Below are 23120 nucleotides of genomic sequence, written 5' to 3' on the forward strand. Positions count from 1 at the left end.
CACAACCATCTCCACTGTCTTTAGAGCGTTGAGCTCAAGGCTGTTCTGGCTGCACCAGTCCAACAGATGGTCCACCTCCCATCTGTATGCGGACTTGTCACCATCAGAGATGAGTCCGATCAGGGTGGTGTCGTCCGCAAACTTCAGAAGCTTGACAGACTGGTGACTGGAGGTGCAGCTGTTGGTGTACAGGGAGAAGAGCAGAGGAGAGAGAACACAGCCTTGGGGGGAACCGGTGCTGATGGTCAGGGAGTCAGAGACGTGCTTCCCCAGCCTCACGCGCTGCTTCCTGTCAGACAGGAAGTCAGTGATCCACCTGCAGGTGGAGTCGGGTACACTCAGCTGGGAGAGCTTCTCCTGTAGCAGAACTGGGACGATGGTGTTGAAGGCAGAGCTGAAATCCACAAACAGGATCCTGGCATAGGTTCCTGTGGAGTCCAGGTGCCGGAGGATGAAGTGAAGGGCTAGGTTGACTGCATCATCTACAGACCTGTTGGCTCTGTGGGCAAACTGCAGGGGGTCAAGGAGGGGGTCGGTGATGTCTTTTAGGTGTGAGAGCACAAGGCGCTCAAAGGACTTCATCACCACAGAGGTCAGGGCGACGGGTCTGAAGTCATTAAGCCCTGTGGTCCTTGGCTTCTTGGGAACAGGGACGATGGTGGAGGACTTGAAGCAGGCTGGCACATGACATGTCTCCAGTGAGGTGTTAAAAATGTCTGTGAAGACTGGAGACAGCTGATCAGCGCAGTGCTTCAGGCTGGCTGGTGAGACAGAATCCGGACCAGCAGCTTTCCGGGGGTTCTGTCTCCTGAAGAGTTTGTTGACGTCCCTCTCCTGGATGGAAAGAGCCGTCCTCGGCGTGGGTAGTGGGCTGGTGGGGGGGAACTTCAGGGTGGGGGTTGGAGGTGCCAAGGCCACTCTTGAGGTTGGGGAGGTGGGGGTGGTGGATTGTGGCTGCAGCTGTTGGGGGGCGTCGTGGGAGATGGTTGCAGGACTGTCCCTTTGTCTTTCAAAGCGGCAGTAGAACTCGTTCAGGTCGTTGGCGAGGCGTCGGTCGTTGATGTTTTCTGGGGTAAATTTCTACCCTGATTAATGTGTTTTTATCCTGTTAAATGGAGGGGAAATGGATGGGTGTAAATAATGGTAACAGAAAACCAATATCCTGGTTCTGATCGAAGAAGAAAATCCTGCTAGCATCCCCCAGAAGTGTTTTCATTTTTCTCAAGATGCTCTCTCTGACTGTGCTGTTTTGTTTGTGTTTACGTCCTTCAGTGTGTCACTAAATCAGTCTGCGTGTTTCTCGTGGCCACCTACACTGACGGACAGCCCACAGAGAACGCGGAGTGGTTCTGTAAGTGGGTGGAAGAGGCTTCCACTGACTTCCGATACGGAATCAAATTCCTCAAAGGCCTTCGGTACGCAGTGTTCGGCCTCGGCAACTCTGTCTACGTTGGTCACTACAACACGGTCAGAACTGGGATTTATAATAAGGTCCAATTCAATAAAACAGATCCAAGGATGACTTGTTTATTCTGCTGGTTTCTATCTCTGCAGGTGGGTAAAAATGTGGACAAGTGGCTGTGGATGCTAGGCGGGAAGCGAATCATGAGCAGAGGAGAGGGCGACTGCAACGTGGTGAAGAGTCGAAATGGTAGTGTTCAGGCAGACTTCCTGGCCTGGAAGGTCAAGTTCCTGAACCGCCTAAAGGCTCTGTCAAAAGGAGAGAAGAAGAGCTGCAGTGGGAACTGTAAGAGTGGAGGATCCTGTAAGAATAAGAAGAAACACGGAGCAGATGAGGAGGAGAAAGCGGCTGTGCAGGATAACGGCTCTGAGGTAACAAAAAACATCTTTCTGTCAGTAATTGTGCAGCTTGGGAGACTGTTTTAAAAATCATGACTCCTATGAAAATCACAAAAATACAAACAAAAAATCAGGATCATAGTAGAAATGTATGGGGCAGATCAGTAATAAAAGTGGTTCCTGTGGTCTGCTCTACTCCAGAGATTTTATAGTTTGTGTTTTTTCTTCATTTAAGAAAAATCTGCCCAGATTTGTGCTCCAATGAGGGTGTTTTTAGTGGTCCTACAGATATGGCTATAAATGAAAAAAACACATTTTTGAGATGCCTCAAACACTGAAAAATCAGACTTTTCTTTCTACTCAGTAAATGCATCATAATTAAGAACACCCACCATTTTCAGTCTGTGAATGCATCAGCAGACAGCATTTACTTTGACACCATTTCTTTGAGTATAATAAAAAAAAAAATAGGATAAAGTTTAGGAAAAGATGCTTTGATGCATAAATAGTGATAATCTTGTCTCAATCTTGTCTCCACCCAAGACCTGGAAGCACATTTATTTAGTTGTTTTTCATTTCCGTGGAAAGAAAAGATTTCCATGTCAGACCAGAAGTTCGTATTGGTCGGAAAAAGCCTGATTGGTGCATCTCCACCTTTTTTCTAACTTGTTTACAGACTTTCATAAGTGCAACACTGGCTTAGTTCATTGTTGCACTTATGATTTCTATGTAACGTAGATATAAAACAGACTTTTGCCACACAGCATAAAGGCCTTGAGCTTGAAACCTAATCAGGTCTGTGGAGTTTTCTAAAAATTACATTTTCAAAAATTCTGTCTTACTTTGTACATTACCTTTTCATTTTTTGCAAACAGTTGAAAGAAAAAGCTACATTTAGCATTTATTGTTTACCACAAATTAGAATCTGAAGAAATGTCAATAATAATATAAAGGTCCACCTCCAGCATGACAGAAATAATTTTAATGAAGTTGTTATTATTTATGCTTGTACAAATTATAAACTGAAGTATGTAGAATGTCATTTGGATTAAACTGAACTATAAATAAATAAAAATAGGCCTAAATTCAGCCATGAGTGCAGCTCCAAAGGAAAAATGATCTGTTTTTTATTAACCCCTTTTAATTTACATATAATATGAAGGCTGTAAATGTCCGGTACTTTTTCAAGTCCTCAGAGACCCCAGTGCTTTATGCTACAATCAGTCATCCACCCATTCACACACACAGGGGTAAGATACAATGTAGCCACAGCTGCAGGGCACTAGTGCTGCAGTGGTTTTCAACAAAATCTTTACAGTGCATCCAAAGCTCATGTTTACCATCACCTAACTTGATGTACTCTATAGTAAAATATATTTTAAACCATTTTGGGGTTGCAGAACATTTTTTAGCCCATCTCATTTGACAGTGAAGACGAGGCTTTGTCCTCCATGACTGGAGCCAAATACAACAGACCAGCATGCTCTGCTGCAGACTGCAGACCGGGGCTTCTGGTCAGGCAGAACGTTCAAGGAAAAAAACTGTAACATCTGGTAAAAAAAGAAAATATAAACCTATTAATCATGTGTCAACCTAAAATGGATCATTATAGTCGACTTTAATGATTACATCAACTAGTCGCTGTAGCCCTAAATGTAAGTTTGCTGTGATGTAAGGAAAAATGTTTTCTTTTTTAAGAGTCCCAACCTTATAGTCTCATGTTTCGCACCAACAATATGACTGAATTCTGGTAGAAACTCCAAACATCTCAGTTTGTTTCTCTTTGTTTTTGGTCTCTATTTTTAATCTGTTTGAATAAAATCTGTGTCCTTTTATCATTAAAAAACCCCTCAAATCTGAATCCCACAGCTGAATTTACACAGTTTACAGTCTTTGCACTCACAAGCACTTCTCATGTGCATAAAGGCACACAGATTATCGGTTGTCATAGTAGCGGGGTTCACTGACGCTGCAGCTCTTGCAGACGAATGACATTCATTGTGAATCCATTAAGACGAGGGTTATGCCCACCTTACTCTCAGTTCCCATCACAGTACTAAAAATCTTCCAGTCACATCTCTGTCTGTTACCTGAACCTTGCTTAGTTATCGTAATGTTTGTTCATTTTTTATTTTTCAGGTGGATTTAATTGAATCCAGCAGTGAGGATGAAGAGTCTGTCTTGCCAGATGAGAAAATATCCCGTTCTGTGGTAGACGTGGAGGATCTGGGCAACATTATGACTAACATAAAGAAAGCAAAGGTTAGGTTTCACCCACGGTAAAAACGGCATCACTTTTTAGGCTGCACGTGCTTGAACCATTGATCTCAGCATCAATGAATAATTCAGACGGTCTCCTGACCCCATGTACACACCAGAAGTCTGTATCTCTACCTGAAAAGAAGCTTCAGTGTTTCAATGTTCACTTTATTTTCACCCTTTCCAGCAGCATATTGGGCTTTGCTCGCCCATTGTAACCTATTTCAGCAAAAAGGAAAAAAAAAAAAAACATTTTCACTGAAGGAGAAATGGCAGATGGGTTGATAGACACCAGACCACAGCGCAGGAGAAGTGGAGGCTTGGGTAATATCTAGGACGCCCACTCTGCGGATTTGTGAGAAAAGGGAGAGTCAAGAGAAGGATGAAAGAGATGTTATCAGTGCCGTTTTCTAGGTTTCCATGGAGTCAAGTTTCCATATGGAGTGAACAAAATGATTCATCTTATTTTATTTCCAAACCTGCAGCACAGACATCTGCACCAGTGTGAAAACGTGGGCATGATATTAGATGTTCATGTAGGAATCCAACAAAATATTCCATTTAACAAAGAAAAAACCTGCAGCGTTTCTTTTAGCAATTCATGTTGTTTAATTTATTGGAAGATTCCTCAGTTGGGGTTCAATATGCCTGCAGTAATAAGAAAAAACATATTCCCTTTTGCTTATTTTGAACAGATAAACAAAGGAATAAAAACATAACACTCTTACTAGTGTTGATGCATTAAGGTAGCATGCAATGCATAGCAAGGCAACTTCAGCAAATGCATTATGTCGAAATAACTGTCCTATGTGTTAGAATAATACAAAATAAGAAAATACAGTAAATGTTGTTTTCATTTAATTTGGGCATCATACTAAATAAATGCAGCATAGAACATGAATTCCTCCTTAAAACAACAGGAATAATAGTTTCTAAACAGAAAATGGATGGACTGACCCATTTGGCTTTCAACATACCCACCACCCAGAGTAAAAACATATGAATATAAATGGCTCCGTTAAAACTTGCTATGCCAAAGCAAAGTAATAAAAACAATCAGTTTTCTTCATATATATCATTAGCAGTCATTTTTGCATTGCTTTGGTGTGTAGTGCTTAAGACTGTAAATTGACCTTTTAGGTTTTTGTTTGCTTACTCATGATCAGTGTTCTCTTCTGGGTGGTAGGGTTAGAGTTGCCTCTTCTGAGTGATGGTGGAGATCACCTGATGTATTCTTTGATTGCATTCACATCACGGTGACAGCTTGGAATGGATGAACCATTATACTCATAATTTTAATGGTGTTTCAAGACAAAGCCTATATAATGAAGCTGTTAGGTTTATCATCTCATACTGACCTAATCTATGAACCTTTATGTCCGCGTGTTTGTTTCTTGTAAATAATTTTTACCTGCACCCTGCTGTTCCCTGGCCTTCGGTGGGTGGTGGAAAAGTTTGATAAAAATAAAAAAGTCTGTCTAGACAGTGAGAGGACATTTTCTCCCGTTGTCTGGACAGTTTTTGATTCTGAAGCTAAGTTAGATTTTCATTAATAAGAAATGTTTTATTGCAAAAGCACTGCTCACCTCTAGCACTGACCAGTTATTAGTGATGTAAGTTCTCCTCTATATGTGCAGAGGACCAAGTATCCTAGATTATTTCTCATTGAAAATATGAAGTACGATTCTGGCTTTTCATATTCATTTGTAGCTGCACTGACACTTGAACTGCTTTGACCCAGTAATAAAGGTCTCATTACTCAACCTGTAATGATATCAACAAAAACTCCATAAAACTGTAAAATCACAATGAAGTAATTTGTATTCAGGGTAGCTTTTATTAACTCATATGTATTTTGTCATAATTTCCAAACTGTTTACCTCTGATTTTGGTTTGGTGCTTTTGCTGGGGCTCTATGTGGGGGGTTTTCATCTTTTTATATCAGTTTTAATGAAAACCCTTCTTTTAGACCCAGAGAATGTATCTTTTGAAGTTTAATTTCTATTACTTCACTCGAAATGCCAGAGGGACAATTTTCTGTCTCTGATTACAAGTTACTGTTGATTGAGCATAATTTGGTCTCACAGAGTTTTCATGCAGGATGTAATTAGTTTGAACATTAAACATTTGCCAGAGACAACACATAATTAGGCAAACTGTGTGAAGGAGAAAATTCTGCCTGAATTAAATACGATGGCTAATTTACAGCAAAGAGCCAGCTGATGCAGAGGATCAGTCTTTCAGGAATAAACTAGACTAAATGTTTGGTAGATGCATTTGATTTCATTTTTATTTTGGAGGTTTCAAGACTGAAAACAAAATTATTCCAGGTGAAGCATTATTAAAGGGGTTATCTGTTTTTTTTCCAGCCAAGTGAACTACCCAGAAATTTTCCGAACCCTGAAATAATCTTTTAGTTTTTTCCCAACAAAAGCCCTGTATTTGGTGGCTGATAGTCAAAAACTGATCTGTTTGTTGATGGAGGTCCATCCATCTATTATATTTCCCTTATTCAAAGGTGTGTCTTCGAAGAGAGAGTTTAAGGCATCCTTCTCCCCAGTGTCCCTCCCCAACTCATTCTGCGGCACATTGAGGTGTTCCCAGCCCAGAGTGAATGGTGGTCCATCCAGTGAGTTCTGGAACTGACCTTGAATCTCCTCCCACTGGTAAGTGCCTGGAAAACCTCCAAAGGAAGAAATCCAGGAGACCTACCAATCAGATGGCAAGTCCACCTTAGCTGACTCATTGTGAGTCAAAGCAGCAGCTACTTTCCTTTGACCTCCTCATGGATAATGGAACTCCTCACCCTTTCTCCAAGGCAGAGCCTGGGACACCACTTGGAGGAAGATCTTCTTATGTTATCATATCTTCTTATCATATTCTTCCATATCTTCTTATCATAGGGGATTGGTGACATGTAGGTGGACCTGTAAGCCGAGAGCTTTGCCTTATTTACAGCAAAGTTGAAATGAAGATTAATGCAACACTGTTAAACTTTTAGATGAATACAGATCTACAGCATCTTTCTTAAAAGACGGTCTTTCATGCTGTGATTGGATGCAGAGCATGCATTCATGCTCCCAAATGTTCATCTACATCAGTGGTCTTGTTTGTATCTTTTAGAGTGCCAGCATCTCCATTGTTGTACTAATTGATTTTACAAAAATGTTTATAGCTTTGTCACAAAGGAGGATCTGTTTCTGCCAAAAAGCTCCATGTTGTGGGACTGTTGCCAGGTGGAAGTAGTTTAAAATTGATCAATAAACCAAACTGCTGCATAGTTTTCTTGGCTCACTTTTCCAACTTAACATCCACAGAGACAAAGTAGACATGAGATAACACAATGTTTCAGAATTCAGTTGAGAAGCTTCAGATTGTCGGTACTAATAGAGATTAAAATGACTGCAATGTGTTGGAAGTTGTTTTGTTGCAAATACGTTTTAAAGATATAGAGAATTACTTTCAGTTATTTTGTTCTTTTATGTGTTATGTGATAACTTTATTATTAGAGACTTTTCAGACCATGCATGCACCAAACTTTAATCGGGCAGGCTTAGATTAAAAATGTTTTTACTTCTTTCTGAAAAAACAAATTAACTCAAAGTCCCCGAACATGTCTGAAGAAACAGAAAACCTGAAATCCAACCCGGCCTTCGAAGACTAGATTTGCCCATCCTTGCTTCTGATCCGTGAAGATGGTATCCAAAAGAAATGTCTGCAAACTGTCTCAGGTTTTCTTTAAAATGTCCGTTTAGTCTGCACATTCAGCTACATTTGCTGACACTGTATCATCTCCTTAGGATCTCTGCTGAGGCGACACAGGTTGTTCTCAAAGGCAGCACCTTAATCACACCTTTCTGAAAGTAATGTGTGCTCCTGCTGTCTGGCAGCTTTTCTGGGGATTATTGATCCTCTCTCTCTGAAACACAGGATGTCTCTGGAATGTTTAACTTTTTAAGACAAATTGCAGTAATGGAATGAGAAGGTGTTAATCTGTCAAACAAATGGGATTCAGCAGTTTTAACAACAAAACAAGAGACTGCTGCTATGCTGAAGAAACATCATTAGACTTTGCACTGCAATAAGCAGATTCAGCAAATTAAACAAATATGCATTCAACAAGTGTGCTGCAAATAAAGAAAACATGCAAAATTATTATTGAATATTTGACAGTATTTGTTGGAATTAAGTTTTTTCCTCTGTTTTCTTTCTGTTCAGATCACTCTCTCACAGTATGTGCTTCTATATCAGGAGTGGGCATCAAGTGCAATGAAAGTTCATGCAGTTGGCCAGATATATTACCAACATGAATGCATGGTTCTTCGAATTTAGTAGCCTACCAAATATTGAATCCAAGCCAGTGTTGAGAATTGCAACATTGAACACATTCATATTAATGACATACAGTAATATGAATGCTCTACTCAAATTCTTTGACTCATTAAGCTTTTTTTAAGGCATATTAAAATGACCAGGAGGGGTGCATATTTGTGTAAAGTTTATTTTAATCCCAAACATTGAAAGGAAGCATGTGCTGCAGATTATTTGACATAGGTAGCAGTTCTGATTTTTATTATTACATGAAAATATATGACTCTTACTTTATCTGATTTTTTTTTTTACTATGTTCTAAAGTGCAGCAAAGAACAAGTTGATGTCGTTCATTTCAAATAAGTAGGACTTTTGAGTTTTTCTGCATTTCATATACAAGAGTATGTTGTGAGTATCTGAGCCCCCAATCAGGGGAAAATTGGCTGATGTTGATCCCTGGACCATTGATTGGTGCATCATCACATGGAAGAATGCTCTGAAGACAACAGAAAAATGACTTGTGTAGGAATGATTTTATGGTACACAAGAAGGTTAATGTTTTTAATTCTGACTATATATATATATATATAAATATATATAAATATATATATATATATTTATATATAATATATATATATAATAATTTATATATATAAATATATATAAATATATATATATATATAAATTACTGATTAATGAGCAGGACTATGTAAATGAAACATCGGTACAAGAAGCACAAAGTACTACTTTGTTTTTTTAACTCCTGGTCTTATTGTGATGCCTTAATTAAATGGTACGTTGTTGAAGCTATAATATAAACGCCCACAATTTTATAGTTACTGGACCCCATTCACAACATCATAAAGCATGTTTTTCCCTTAAAAAAATAACTGACTGTAAGTTTTGCATCGCTGTCAGGGAGTGAAGGAGGATCGTGTAGACGGCCAGGTGGTGAAGCTGTCCAAACTGAATGGCGTAACAAAGACTGAAGATGAAGAGGAAAGAAGAGAGATGATCACCCCGGCTCTGAGGGAAGCACTGTCTAAGCAAGGTGAGGAAAAGCTGGAGAAATAAAGGAGCGCATAGAAGGTGTGAAAAGCTTGCCGTTGACTGAAGAGGGCATTTAAATGTTAAAACCAGAATAATTTACTAAAGAGCTTTTCACTCAGCTAGAAATGTTAAAAGTCAGTGTTTCCAGGATTTTGGTCTGTGTTTTTGCTGATGTTTCTCTTCACAGGTTCTATTTTTAAGTGTTTCTGTTGGGATTCGACAGTTTAAAACACTAAGAAGGAAATGTGTTGGGGCTATTTTCCTAGGGGGCAGAGCGAGAAGCAACAAGTCCTTTTAAAGTCGTTCTAAATCAGCTGCTTGCAGCAAATGTCTCTCAAGGTTTACTACAGTTTTTATACAAGTCCCTCAAAAATGAGTGAAAAAGCAGCCAAAGTCCTGAGAAAACTTTAAAGATCTAAAAGATTAGAACAAAGGGGGATTTCTACAAATTAGAGACATCAAATTAGGAACATAACTTTCTTCACAATTATTTAAAACAATTATTTATTAGGATTAGAAAAACAGTGCATCTATTGCACATCGAAAAGAGTGAATTTCCTTGAAACAAAGTTTTCTCTGATAAGGTCTTGGTTTAGTTTTTGCCCTCATCAGCATCTGCTGCTCGTTAAGAATAGTAAAAACAATACAGGTCCTTCTCAAAATATTAACATATTATGATAAAGTTCATTATTTTCCATAATGTCATGATGAAAATTTAACATTCATATATTTTAGATTCATTGCACACTAACTGAAATATTTCAGGTCTTTTATTGTCTTAATACGGAGGATTTTGGCATACAGCTCATGAAAACCCAAAATTCCTATCTCACAAAATTAGCATATCATTAAAAGGGTCTCTAAACGAGCTATGAACCTAATCATCTGAATCAACGAGTTAACTCTAAACACCTGCAAAAGATTCCTGAGGCCTTTAAAACTCCCAGCCTGGTTCATCACTCAAAACCCCAATCATGGGTAAGACTGCCGACCTGACTGCTGTCCAGAAGGCCACTATTGACACCCTCAAACAAGAGGGTAAGACACAGAAAGACATTTCTGAACGAATAGGCTGTTCCCAGAGTGCTGTATCAAGGCACCTCAGTGGGAAAGAAAAAGTGTGGCAGAAAACGCTGCACAACGAGAAGAGGTGACCGGACCCTGAGGAAGATTGTGGAGAAGGGCCGATTCCAGACCTTGGGGGACCTGCGGAATCAGTGGACTGAGTCTGGAGTGTGCAGGAAATGGGCTACAGGTGCCGCATTCCCCGGGTCAAGCCACTTTTGAACCAGAAACAGCGGCAGAAGCGCCTGACCTGGGCTACAGAGAAGCAGCACTGGACTGTTGCTCAGTGGTCCAAAGTACTTTTTTCGGATGAAAGCAAATTCTGCATGTCATTCGGAAATCAAGGTGCCAGAGTCTGGAGGAAGACTGGGGAGAAGGAAATGCCAAAATGCCAGAAGTCCAGTGTCAAGTACCCACAGTCAGTGATGGTCTGGGGTGCCGTGTCAGCTGCTGGTGTTGGTCCACTGTGTTTTATCAAGGGCAGGGTCAATGCAGCTAGCTATCAGGAGATTTTGGAGCACTTCATGCTTCCATCTGCTGAAAAGCTTTATGGAGATGAAGATTTCATTTTTCAGCACGACCTGGCACCTGCTCACAGTGCCAAAACCACTGGTAAATGGTTTACTGACCATGGTATCACTGTGCTCAATTGGCCTGCCAACTCTCCTGACCTGAACCCCATAGAGAATCTGTGGGATATTGTGAAGAGAACGTTGAGAGACTCAAGACCCAACACTCTGGATGAGCTAAAGGCCGCTATCGAAGCATCCTGGGCCTCCATAAGACCTCAGCAGTGCCACAGGCTGATTGCCTCCATGCCACGCCGCATTGAAGCAGTCATTTCTGCCAAAGGATTCCTGACCAAGTATTGAGTGCATAACTGTACATGATTATTTGAAGGTTGACGTTTTTTGTATTAAAAACACTTTTCTTTTATTGGTCGGATGAAATATGCTAATTTTGTGAGATAGGAACTTTGGGTTTTCATGAGCTGTATGCCACAATCATCCGTATTAAGACAATAAAAGACCTGAAATATTTCAGTTAGTGTGCAATGAATCTAAAATATATGAATGTTAAATTTTCATCATGACATTATGGAAAATAAGGAACTTTATCACAATATGCTAATATTTTGAGAAGGACCTGTATGTGCTTTCACAGGCTTCCAAAAACCTTCGATGACACCAGAAAAACTCACTGATCGCTTAAAAAAGGCTGATTGAAGGGTCTGAATGTAGTGACGAACAAGGGTTCAGCCTCTGGAAGAAGTGGTATCAGTCGGGAGACATTAAAAAAACAGAATCATACTAGCAAGGCAGATTAGATTAAAAGGTAACATAAAAAAAAACAGCAGTAGCCCCGTTTCCACTGAAAGTCCCAGGATTTAAATATCTGGGATTTTTTTTACACAGGTAAAAGGAGTCCTGGGTAATTGTGTGTGCTTTCTGTTTCCAGTGCTCTGAAAGCCAGTGGAAAATAGATTAAAATCAGCCTAATGACGAATGGGGAAATCACAGGTTAAATAGTGTCGAAACGCATGGAGGGCTTTTAAAAATCCAGGTAATGGCTGAAAGTTCCTGCAGTGTAAAATGGGCTATTTTGTTTTGGTGATTACGTTGTTTTTGGTCATGTTTTGGACCGAAAAATTACCTTATATTTTCAATACATTGCGCAGCCCTGAATTAAAAACATGCCGACTGGTCCGCAGAACCAAAGGGGCGTGGCCTTTAACTGCCGCATTCATGTGAGCGATATGCATGAAATACATATAGGTGTTTTGTCCTGTCTGTTCAAAACAGATTGCAGATAGGGTCTTAGATTTGTCCAACAATCGCAATTAATTCTTTCATGCCATCCCTGCCTCAGTCCTGTGAATATCTCCCAAAGTGCATCTGTGCCGCGGCAGGTCCACTTGGAGCCCTTCATTGTGCTGAGGCATGCAGAGCATGTGCAGATCGCAGGTTGAATCATTGCATAATATTCATATTCATTTAATTTTCACTTTGTAAGTCAAAAAACAAGAGAGTGAAACTGACCAGTTGTGTCTGACATCTCACTTTCTGTGTTTTTTTCAAGAACTAAGTGGGCTCAATTGCTTATTACACTACTAAAGAGAGGTAATTTGTTGCTGTTCATGCTTCAGTCAGTCAGGTGTAGATATTGCATCCTTATTCCATCTTTCTCCAGTCGCTTGCTATGTAAAGCTGATTAAAGGTGCTGCAGGAGGAAGCTAGGAAGTGTGTGCTGTCTGATGCTACTTAATGATGCAGTGCAGAGAAGCAAACATCTCATTGTATTGGTACTACTGGCAAATAGAGCATTTCTAGTCCTACAACTTAAAGTGCTTTTACACCACCAGCCAAACGTATCCATATACCTGCTCTCAGACTGGTAGGCACTGCTGGTTCAATGCCTTTGCCAAGGACTCTTAAATATGTGCTAGAATTGAACTGAAATGCATCGAATTGTTGAATGACGACTCTTCCCCTCCGAGTACCACTGTATATAGGTCTGGCCCATTTTAATAGATTTTGAGCCAAAGCACGTCCATGCAACATACTTGATGTGGAATTACCATTTTGTTGTAACCTCCTGCATTTAGAAACCATAGTGCTGATTCCGGACTAATAATTATGAGTCTAGTTTCTTTTGTTTATGATTAACCAGGGATTTAGAGCATACTGACAGGGGGGATCTTTAACTTTTTCTCTTTGGAGAGTCGTCCAGAATCCTGGTTCCCCTCTTATACGGTTCTCACTGTCTCTCACCCCAAAGCCTCTATCGGATTTGTGTCTGTACACTGAGATGGCGATAAAAGAAGGTTTAATTTGCATATATTGATCCATTTCTGTGTTGATTTAGCCACATCCTTTGAAATCTATCCTGCTAAAAGACCTGATGCGGACCTATTTTCAGTTTTCTTTCAGATTCTTATTTAAACTGTATTCTCATTTCAAAGAGCTCACGATACCTTGCATTAATTACAAAGTTCGACGGGCCTTTAGAAGAGAAATAGGCCCACGGCATCATAGATCCTCCACCATACTATCTCTCTCCAGTCCTGTTTATTTTAAGCTCCAGTTGCTTTAAACTTGTTAATATTTCTCTGATTATAGATATGTGTACACCCCAGGCAAACAATAAACTAAAGCTTTCCAGACTCTCTGATCAACTTAAAAGTATACATTTATTTTTATTTTATAAGAATTGGTGGTGATTTTGTAAAAAGAAATATTTCCTTGTTTTCTCTCACTGAATAACGGTATTTAAATTAAGTTTGGATTTCTCTGAATATTTCAGTATGAGGTCAAGTTGAATTTATTTGCAGGCTTTTTTGCATTTTTACCTGGGATACCAATAAATGTGAGGGATACTGTATTTATATTATTTAATAATTTTTTTCATCTATTATTCTGAACCATTCGAAACTGTAGCACAGACTAGACATTTTCAGCCCACACTTTCTGCTGATAACCTACACAACACTATATATAGGATAAATGCTCTTACCAAGACTTCACTCTTTGACCAAATAATGACCTGTTTTATGTGTTATGTTGGCAGCAGTCAGTCCTGGCAGGTGGTTGGTTTTTTTTTGGGAGTAAAGGATGGAGGATGGAGGTTTTGGCTTTGTTTTAATGCATTCAGCCGTGGGGGAGATGTGCTTCCTGTAAAGTCTTTTTGGCAGATCCTACAAGCGAAAGTCACATCCTGCTGAAACTGTTGATGAGTGTCCAGCAAAGTTTTGATCTACTTCTGCCATCTACAAAGCTCAGAATATTGCAACTTTACCTAATTTCTGCAAGAAAAAACTGTAAATTACTAACAGTAAGTAAATATATTTTATGAGGACGAGTTTAGTCAGATTTTAACTGTGCTGATATTTTATTTGTGTGGTCCATAGTAGTTACCCTGGTCATATGGTGGTTGATCAAAAATAACAGATGGGACATCTCTATCAAGTTATTTTCTTGAAAAAGCAAGATGAGATGATAAAAAAGATTTTCTGTGAAAATGTAATACTAATCAAGTAATCAATCTAAAGAACTTTTTCTCGTCTTGTGGGGGTTTGTGTGTCAGATAGCTGGATCTTAAAGATTTTCGTAGCTGGAGTGTGTAGCGTATCAAATATATAATTTACACTCGGGACAGTAATAGTTTTGACTGAATAACATTGGAGCTAAAAATGTTGAAAACAATCTTTTCCTGTTTTGTGGATCTTGGAAATGGTTCCTACAAATCCTTAGATATATCCATACTTGGCTGATTTTCCAAGTAACTGATGAAGCACCCTGAGCTTTCTCATTGACGATATTTTTGGTACCAAAGAGTGGAGTTTCAAAGAAAAGGTGCATGATTCAAAAACGTCCGATTTAAGAAACTGTAGTCAGATAGCTTTTTTTAAAGCTAATATTACTTCAACAGCTTCATAATTCACTGGTTGACATTGTGATAGTATGTTTTTATGACAAATATGTTTTCTTTTAAAAGCTGGTTTCTGTTTTTTATTATACTGATATTTTAAAAGCATCACTAACGCAGTTAAATAAGACCACTATTCCAGGCAGACCACGAATAATACAAATTGTCAAGAATTGCCAAATTTCAGGACTCTCAGTTTAATCATAATTTATAACTGATTCATATTTTATTCTATGTCAGTTCTTGATCTATCTGGAATATGTGGCAAATGCTTTGAGCTGTTCAATATTTGTGCTGAACTCCCAAATCCAAAAAATCTCAGTTAATTCTTAACATATTCGTAATTCATTCTTAGGTATCGTAACTGATTCTTAATTAATTTACAGGCATTACTATGTATACTTAATTCAATCAGAGATTCATAATACATTGTCTTGAAAATGAAACAAAGGCATTCTCATCTTCACCCTAAACTGCTGCATCAGTCTGGTGTAGTGACCTATTCTAGCCTTCTAGCAGGCCTCAGCTGTGGTCCAACCCACCACCTGGGGGCTCTTCTCCAGTGTCCTTCTAGTTGTCAGCAGCTGGTTTTGATCCAGCACCAGAACCATTACTGAAGCGGCTCTATGTTGAACATCCATTTTGGAACTGATGCCCATGCAGCGGTGAAGAGCTTTTTAGTAAATGCTGTCTGGTACGACAATCTCACAAATTGTCGTACCAGATTTTAGGATGCATTGGGCCTATTGTTAAATGAATTCCAATGTTTAGACAGTGTTCTTGGTAGATTTTTGTGAATCAAACTGAGTTCTTGACAATATTCATGCGAATCAAGCCATATCTCACAGTTTATCTTTATCATATCTGTGTCATAACTGAATCTTCCAGTGTCACAAAGTGGACCAGAAAATTTGCAAAATTCCAAGAATCCTCATGAATCCTGAAATTTTGCCATTCTGGGCGATTTTTGGCTTTTGTGGAAAAGTATTAAACCTTAGGCAGGTTCAGTTCATCTCTGGGGCTTTCGCAATCATGAGTTTGGAAGTATTTCCTTTTTTTAAATCTGGTAATTGTAAATAGCAAGGTTTAAAGAGGACTTGTGCTCTGTAAGAAATTTCATTTAGAAAAAGAAAAATCAGGTGTTTGATGAAAATCAAACACCTGATTCTTTCACTTTTGCTTCATCTTTTATCCCCTAAACAAAAGAATCCTAATAAAGCATTGCCTTCACTGATTCTAGTAGCAAGAGGGGAAAAAAATGGATTTTCTGGCCTCGATGAAGTCTTTCATTGGACTAAGCTTTCATCTAATCTTTGAAGTGTAGAAAAAGCCTGGGATCTTTCTACAAATTCCCTGCTGTTCTTTCAATTACCTATGCATGTATTTCTGGGTTTATCAGCAGCTGAAACCCGTTTAAATTCCAAAAGTCTTCAGCATGAATGAAGCCACCCCCTGCCAAACGTCTTTAAATTACTAGATGGTCAGAAAGCCCGTCTTAAAGAGGCTCTGCCATTTGCAGTTTCTGGTGTTTCTTCAGCACATTATGGGATAAAGAGGTAAAATCTCTATGACAGATCCCAGTGAGCAGAATAGAAAGAACAAAGGTCCTGAAATTGACTCCTGCAAATGTGTCGGTTCACAGAAAGAGGTTTAAAGGCAACGATTATAAAGGAGGAAAGTAAAGGAGTATTTAATAATGCTCTCTGTAATGGGAGCAGGACTCTTCAGGCTATTCATCATTTAAATTGGATTCAAAAAGCTGCGATGCAATTAGAAGACGATTATTTAGGAACCTCTCTCATACACACACACACACACACACACACAGGACCATACAGCCCCCCCATAAGATAAAGGCTGTCCATGCATTAGATGTTAGAGCAAATTTACCTGCTTGTGATGCTCTCACCTTGTTTAGGTCTTGTAGTGAGTGGGATTAGCTGTTTCAGTGAAACTTGTACTAAACTTGTACAGGAAAAGGGAAGCTAACATTGTTGCAGACCCCGCACATCCTGGACACAAACCTTTTAGACTTATACCTTCAGGTCGGCGCTCCAGAGCACTATTTGCAAAAACAATACCATGCATATTTGCAGTAACTCAGCCTTGTCTTTTTTTTTTTTTGGTAAATCACTGCATATATACATATTTACAAGAAAGAATAAACTTTAATATATTTTTTCATATATTTATATCTTAAATGTTTTCATTGAGAGCAAAGTGGAAACAAAGTCAGATTCCTTGTTTGTGAGCACAAACTTGGCGAATGAAGCTTACTCTGAAATGTCTTTGAGGTGGGATGATCATACAAAGAAAAGCCTGGTTCTTAACAACTCTCGATGATGAAATCACTTGCAGTAAAAGGTGCAATGAACTTTGTAACCAGCGTTTCCCTTGGTATGGGTGAGCTTTGATATCGCTTGTTGGATGGTCCCCTGGATGAGGGCGGCAGGGTACGATCAGCTTTTTTTTTTTTACTTCCGCCTTTAGGTGCAACCGTGTAGTATGTTCCCTCGTAATATTCACTTACAGTTGTACACAACCTACATACAGTGAATCTCGTCCAAGTCATTTTCTCCTTCCTACAGAGGGTCCAGGATGCATTGCATGTGATCTTGTTATGTGTTCACCACAAACTGTCTGGGTGCTGCATTTGCCCACTTCCGAGTTCTGCTTTTTTCCATTCCTTAAAATTAGGTCATCAGTTAAAATTAAGATACTCCAATTTTTAGGTTTTTATCGATTCAGAACCGTTTGTGTTCACATCTCAAAGCATCGACAAACTAGATTTTGCACCCAACTCCTACTCTGTGCTATATACTGATTCTATGCTCCTAACCAGCAGTTACACTTTGCTTTCGAGTGATTTTAAACATACTTACTGACAAAGTTAAATACTGTAAGGTGTAGTTTCAGTTTGCTAAGTTTACACTATGTTGTGGTATATGAAAGTCTAATTCGTCATGCAGCAAACATGTTCTTACTTTGTCTCTTTCAGGATATAAATTAATTGGAAGTCACTCTGGAGTGAAGCTTTGCCGATGGACCAAGGTAAAATAATTTGACATTTTTACCAACTCAGCAAGAAAACCTGATGGATGAATCACAGTTAAAGGTCCGTTTTCTTGCTGTGTTTTAAGTCGATGTTACGAGGGAGAGGAGGTTGTTACAAGCACACGTTCTATGGTATTGAGTCCCATCGCTGCATGGAGACTACCCCCAGCTTGGCCTGTGCAAACAAGTGTGTCTTCTGCTGGAGGTATGTAACAAACAATATATACAGCAGGCTAAATATGACCTGTTTGCTTGTTTTATTTTAAGTTTAATAATTGAGGTGCCGTCCATGTTAGCACAGATATCTAACATCTTGTTTAACTGCTGACCACATGCAAACTGAGTTTATTCATCAGAAATTTCAAATTAGATCAGAATCATTGGCCAGGATTTTCATGTTTGTTATATCAGTATTACTTCCTGTTGATGTATGAGCAACAGAAATTCAAGCTTCTTCACAGCCTGGAAAATCAAGGAAAGAGAAAATAAAAGATGGAAAAATATTAGAATTTCCAAACACTGCTTTTCCCATTCTCTAAAACTTCCTTTCTTCCTTCCTTCCTTCCTTCCTTTCTTCCTCTTTTTTTTTTTTTTTTTTTCTTTTTTTCTTTCTTTCTTTCTTTCTTTTTTTCTTTCTTTTTTTCTTTCTTTCTTTCTTTCTTTCCTCTCCTTCCTCTCATCCCTCCCCTCTCATCCCTTCCTCAATGGAATCACTGCAGTAGATTCTCAGTGAACTGGAAAATCTTGAAAAGTGTGGATACTAGACTGTGAAAATATGAAGAAATCCTGATTTTAGGGAAAATTGAGGATACAATAAAACTATAATTAATCAGTATTGCTGCAAAATATTGTGACTCACTGTTTTTTAACTATCTTTGCTCTGGGATGGTTCTTTTTCACTGTTTTTGCTATTCAGATTTAAAAAAAGAAATATAGAAACAATGATTATAATGACTATTACCCTTCCAACACTGTTTGTGCTTTCTTCATGTTTTATATGTCACAACTAGTAGTTGCATGCTTTGTCTAAACAAATACACACATCTTCTTAAGACTACTGCCTGTTGGTGAATGAAATTATTTACATACAAATCACTTGTCTTGAGTCTAAATGTGAACACTGATTCATTCTGGCGCTGGCTGTAGAGCTGAGGTTTTACTCTCCTCGAGTTCCATTTCAAACAGCGACTCTGTTGAGCTCTGAAAGGTCGCCTTGAGAACTTGCAGTGGCGAAACTACGTGCCCGTCACCACACATCCGCCAGTCTCTCTGAAGGATGTTATGTGGGATGACAGGAAACAAGCTATTTCAGGGCACATATGCATAGCTGCTCTGGCCCTCTCTTTGCTGTCATAACAGCTGGTATTTGATTGCTGGTAGTAATATCACCGGACTTGATGTTTGTACTTAGAATAGACGACTCTTGACTGTGCTGTTGTAATCTGTTTAAATTAGACAACCTTTCTGTTGCTTATAAAAAGTATTTCTCTAATAGTATTTATTTAACCTGGAAATCCTTTGGTATTTTCATTTGCTTTTCCAAGGAAGACCTCCACCAAGGAAGGCACACCATCCCAATTTAAAAGTTAAAAGGTCAAACATCTAAATACTTGAATAAAGTAAAACACATTAGAATCAACATAATACAGATCTCTGCTTAAGAATAAAAGAATAACAGTTCACACTTCAGTTACGGATTACTTTATGAGATCTCTGAGTTATCCACTGGTGACCAAGGCTTTCAGCATTTTGTACACTAGAAGATTCTTCCATCACCAAGAGGTAAGATAAGAATGTACTGTTTACCAAGCTGAGGAAACATATTCAGTACTTCTAACAGGAGTCACCACAGGTCATAACAGGAGTTTGAGTATTATACAGGTCCTTCTCAAAATATTAGCATATTGTGATAAAGTTCCTTATTTTCCATAATGTAATGATGAAAATTTAACATTCATATATTTTAGATTCATTGCACACTAACTGAAATATTTCAGGTCTTTTATTGTCTTAATACGGATGATTTTGGCATACAGCTCATGAAAACCCAAAATTCCTATCTCACAAAATTAGCATATTTCATCCGACCAATAAAAGAAAAGTGTTTTTAATACAAAAAACGTCAACCTTCAAATAATCATGTACAGTTATGCACTCAATACTTGGTCGGGAATCCTTTTGCAGAAATGACTGCTTCAATGCGGCGTGGCATGGAGGCAATCAGTCTGTGGCACTGCTGAGGTCTTATGGAGGCCCAGGATGCTTCGATAGCGGCCTTTAGCTCATCCAGAGTGTTGGGTCTTGAGTCTCTCAACGTTCTCTTCACAATATCCCACAGATTCTCTATGGGGTTCAGGTCAGGAGAGTTGGCAGGCCAATTGAGCACAGTGATACCATGGTCAGTAAACCATTTACCAGTGGTTTTGGCACTGTGAGCAGGTGCCAGGTCGTGCTGACAAATGAAATCTTCATCTCCATAAAGCTTTTCAGCAGATGGAAGCATGAAGTGCTCCAAAATCTCCTGATAGCTAGCTGCATTGACCCTGCCCTTGATAAAACACAGTGGACCAACACCAGCAGCTGACACGGCACCCCAGACCATCACTGACTGTGGGTCCTTGACACTGGACTTCTGGCATTTTGGCATTTCCTTCTCCCCAGTCTTCCTCCAGACTCTGGCACCTTGATTTCCAAATGACATGCAGAATTTGCTTTCATCCGAAAAAAGTACTTTGGACCACTGAGCAACAGTCCAGTGCTACTTCTCTGTAGCCCAGGTCAGGCGCTTCTGCCGCTGTTTCTGGTTCAAAAGTGGCTTGACCTGGGGAATGCGGCACCTGTAGCCCATTTCCTGCACACGCCTGTGCACGGTGGCTCTGGATGTTTCTACTCCAGACTCAGTCCACTGCTTCCGCAGGTCCCCCAAGGTCTGGAATCGGCCCTTCTCCACAATCTTCCTCAGGGTCCGGTCACCTCTTCTCGTTGTGCAGCGTTTTCTGACACACGTTTTCTTCCCACAGACTTCCCACTGAGGTGCCTTGATACAGCACTCTGGGAACAGCCTATTTGTTCAGAAATTTATTTCTGTGTCTTACCCTCTTGCTTGAGGGTGTCAATAGTGGCCTTCTGGACAGCAGTCAGGTCGGCAGTCTTACCCATGATTGGGGTTTTGAGTGATGAACCAGGCTGGGAGTTTTAAAGGCCTCAGGAATCTTTTGCAGGTGTTTAGAGTTAACTCGTTGATTCAGATGATTAGGTTCATAGCTCGTTTAGAGACCCTTTTAATGATATGCTAATTTTGTGAGATAGGAATTTTGGGTTTTCATGAACTGTATGCCAAAATCATCCGTATTAAGACAATAAAAGACCTGAAATATTTCAGTTAGTGTGCAATGAATCTAAAATATATGAATGTTAAATTTTCATCATGACATTATGGAAAATAATGAACTTTATCACAATATGCTAATATTTTGAGAAGGACCTGTATTGACACTGGTTGGTTTACCCAGCTTAACTTTGCATTTAAAATATACCAACGTTGGTTTGTTTGTTTGTTTGTTCAGGCTTAAAGCTGTCCAAGAAACTGGAATATAAAGTAAAACCGTAATGCGTATCCTACTATGGATTTCTGCAGAGAAAGCAGCATGCTTATAATTCATGCCACCAGTGTTGAAGAACATTTAAAAATGTAGCTTGTAGATGGACGTTTTTCCTACGTTTATGTTCAGATTTTTGTCACATGCTGCATTTTATGAACACTATCAAACTCTTCCTCACCCTACAGTCATTGGGAAGGTGAACACTTTACTTTTATACACACAGTTGGGAGTTAAACAAGGTAGTGAGTACTTAACCTCCTCTCTACCCCTCCATGCTTCCCAGCTGTGCTGAAGCACGATTTTCTTTTGTGTTCACAGGTTTAAAGAAGAATCGTTCTTTAAATAAAGACATTTTTTTTTTTCCATTGATTGTAAGTTTGACATAAATAAGACTAAAAAGAAACACTGGGTTTGAATTTTGTTGTTTCTCTAGCTAGTTAATAGGATTTGACACTACCATGTAAATTATTGGTATTTAAAAAGTTGTTTTACAATTGCCTTCATCCATTTATTACTTTTCTTCTGCTGCATCATTCAGGCCTTGTATGATTGATTGTAGACATCAATCATAGCCTGATGTCTCTTGGTAGTCTCTAAGACGTCGCAAAGCATCATTGTTACAGCTGATCTTCATCATTGTGACTATCTCTACAAATGGAGGAGTTTCGGTAGTTGTTGTGATCTGAGGCATACACAGTGCTGGAAAGTCAACAGCAGTCACCTTATAGAAGCAACTGTTGCAGCCCATCAATCAGGGCGGGGGACTATAAGGCGTTTTCTAAAAAAAATGAAAAGCCCATCATTCCATATATTACTAAACAAGAATGGCTTGTTAGGACAGGGGGCCAGGAAACAGCATGGTATTGCAACCTAGGTTTGCAAAGCTGCATCTAAATGAATCATCTGGAACAATGTTCTTTGGACACATTAGACCAAAGTGGACAGATGCCTCCTACCAACTGTCAAGCACAGTGTGGGAGGGTTGATGATCTGGGTCTGTTCTGCAATCACAGTATCTAGGCACCTTGTGGTCAACCTTGTTTATCAGCCTGATTAAAAGGCTGTGGTGGGACCTTAAAAGCTGTGCAGAAACACCCGGGTGCAAACTTGAATGAACTGAAGCAATTTGGAAAAAAGAGTGGACCAAAGTTCAGCCACAACGGTGTATGAGTCAGAGAGAAACAGTACTTCAGATTGTTGCGAAAAGGTGGTACCACCAGCCGTTAAATAATGGGTTGTACTTGGATTCTTTGTTACTGTATAATATATTAAATACATGGAGCTAAAATAATAGTCAAATATCTTAAAAAACATTAAAAACAATAGGTTGACTTAAAAAAATATTTTCTATAAGATAAGCAAAGTATATGTAACAGCAGGTATGAAAACATCCATTAAACAAAGTCCAGGAGCAGCTTCAGGGCTTCTCCAAGGGAGGTTGTTGGAAAGACTATGTGCTGGAAAGCTTTTTCACTTCTTAATGCATAAAGCTATTATCCTGCACTTCACCTTCATTATCTGCTCATTCTTTTCACCATAGGCCCTGATTTCTAA

General features: G+C 39.2%; 1 protein-coding gene across 2 annotated transcripts in view; it reads left to right on the plus strand.

Annotated features, from left to right (window-relative positions):
* tyw1 (tRNA-yW synthesizing protein 1 homolog (S. cerevisiae)) overlaps positions 1 to 23120 on the plus strand; it is a 50289-nt gene that overhangs the window by 2870 nt on the left and 24299 nt on the right. For both annotated transcript variants that reach the window (XM_047392497.1, XM_047392498.1), the window contains exons 5-10: positions 1273 to 1467; positions 1555 to 1833; positions 3940 to 4062; positions 9289 to 9421; positions 17909 to 17961; positions 18051 to 18169. In XM_047392497.1, the coding sequence (XP_047248453.1) occupies positions 1273 to 1467; positions 1555 to 1833; positions 3940 to 4062; positions 9289 to 9421; positions 17909 to 17961; positions 18051 to 18169 (902 nt within the window). The remainder of the gene's footprint in view (positions 1 to 1272; positions 1468 to 1554; positions 1834 to 3939; positions 4063 to 9288; positions 9422 to 17908; positions 17962 to 18050; positions 18170 to 23120) is intronic.

The sequence above is a fragment of the Girardinichthys multiradiatus genome, chromosome 18 (genome assembly GCF_021462225.1).
Source record: "Girardinichthys multiradiatus isolate DD_20200921_A chromosome 18, DD_fGirMul_XY1, whole genome shotgun sequence".
Classification (NCBI taxonomy): Eukaryota; Metazoa; Chordata; class Actinopteri; order Cyprinodontiformes; family Goodeidae; genus Girardinichthys; species Girardinichthys multiradiatus.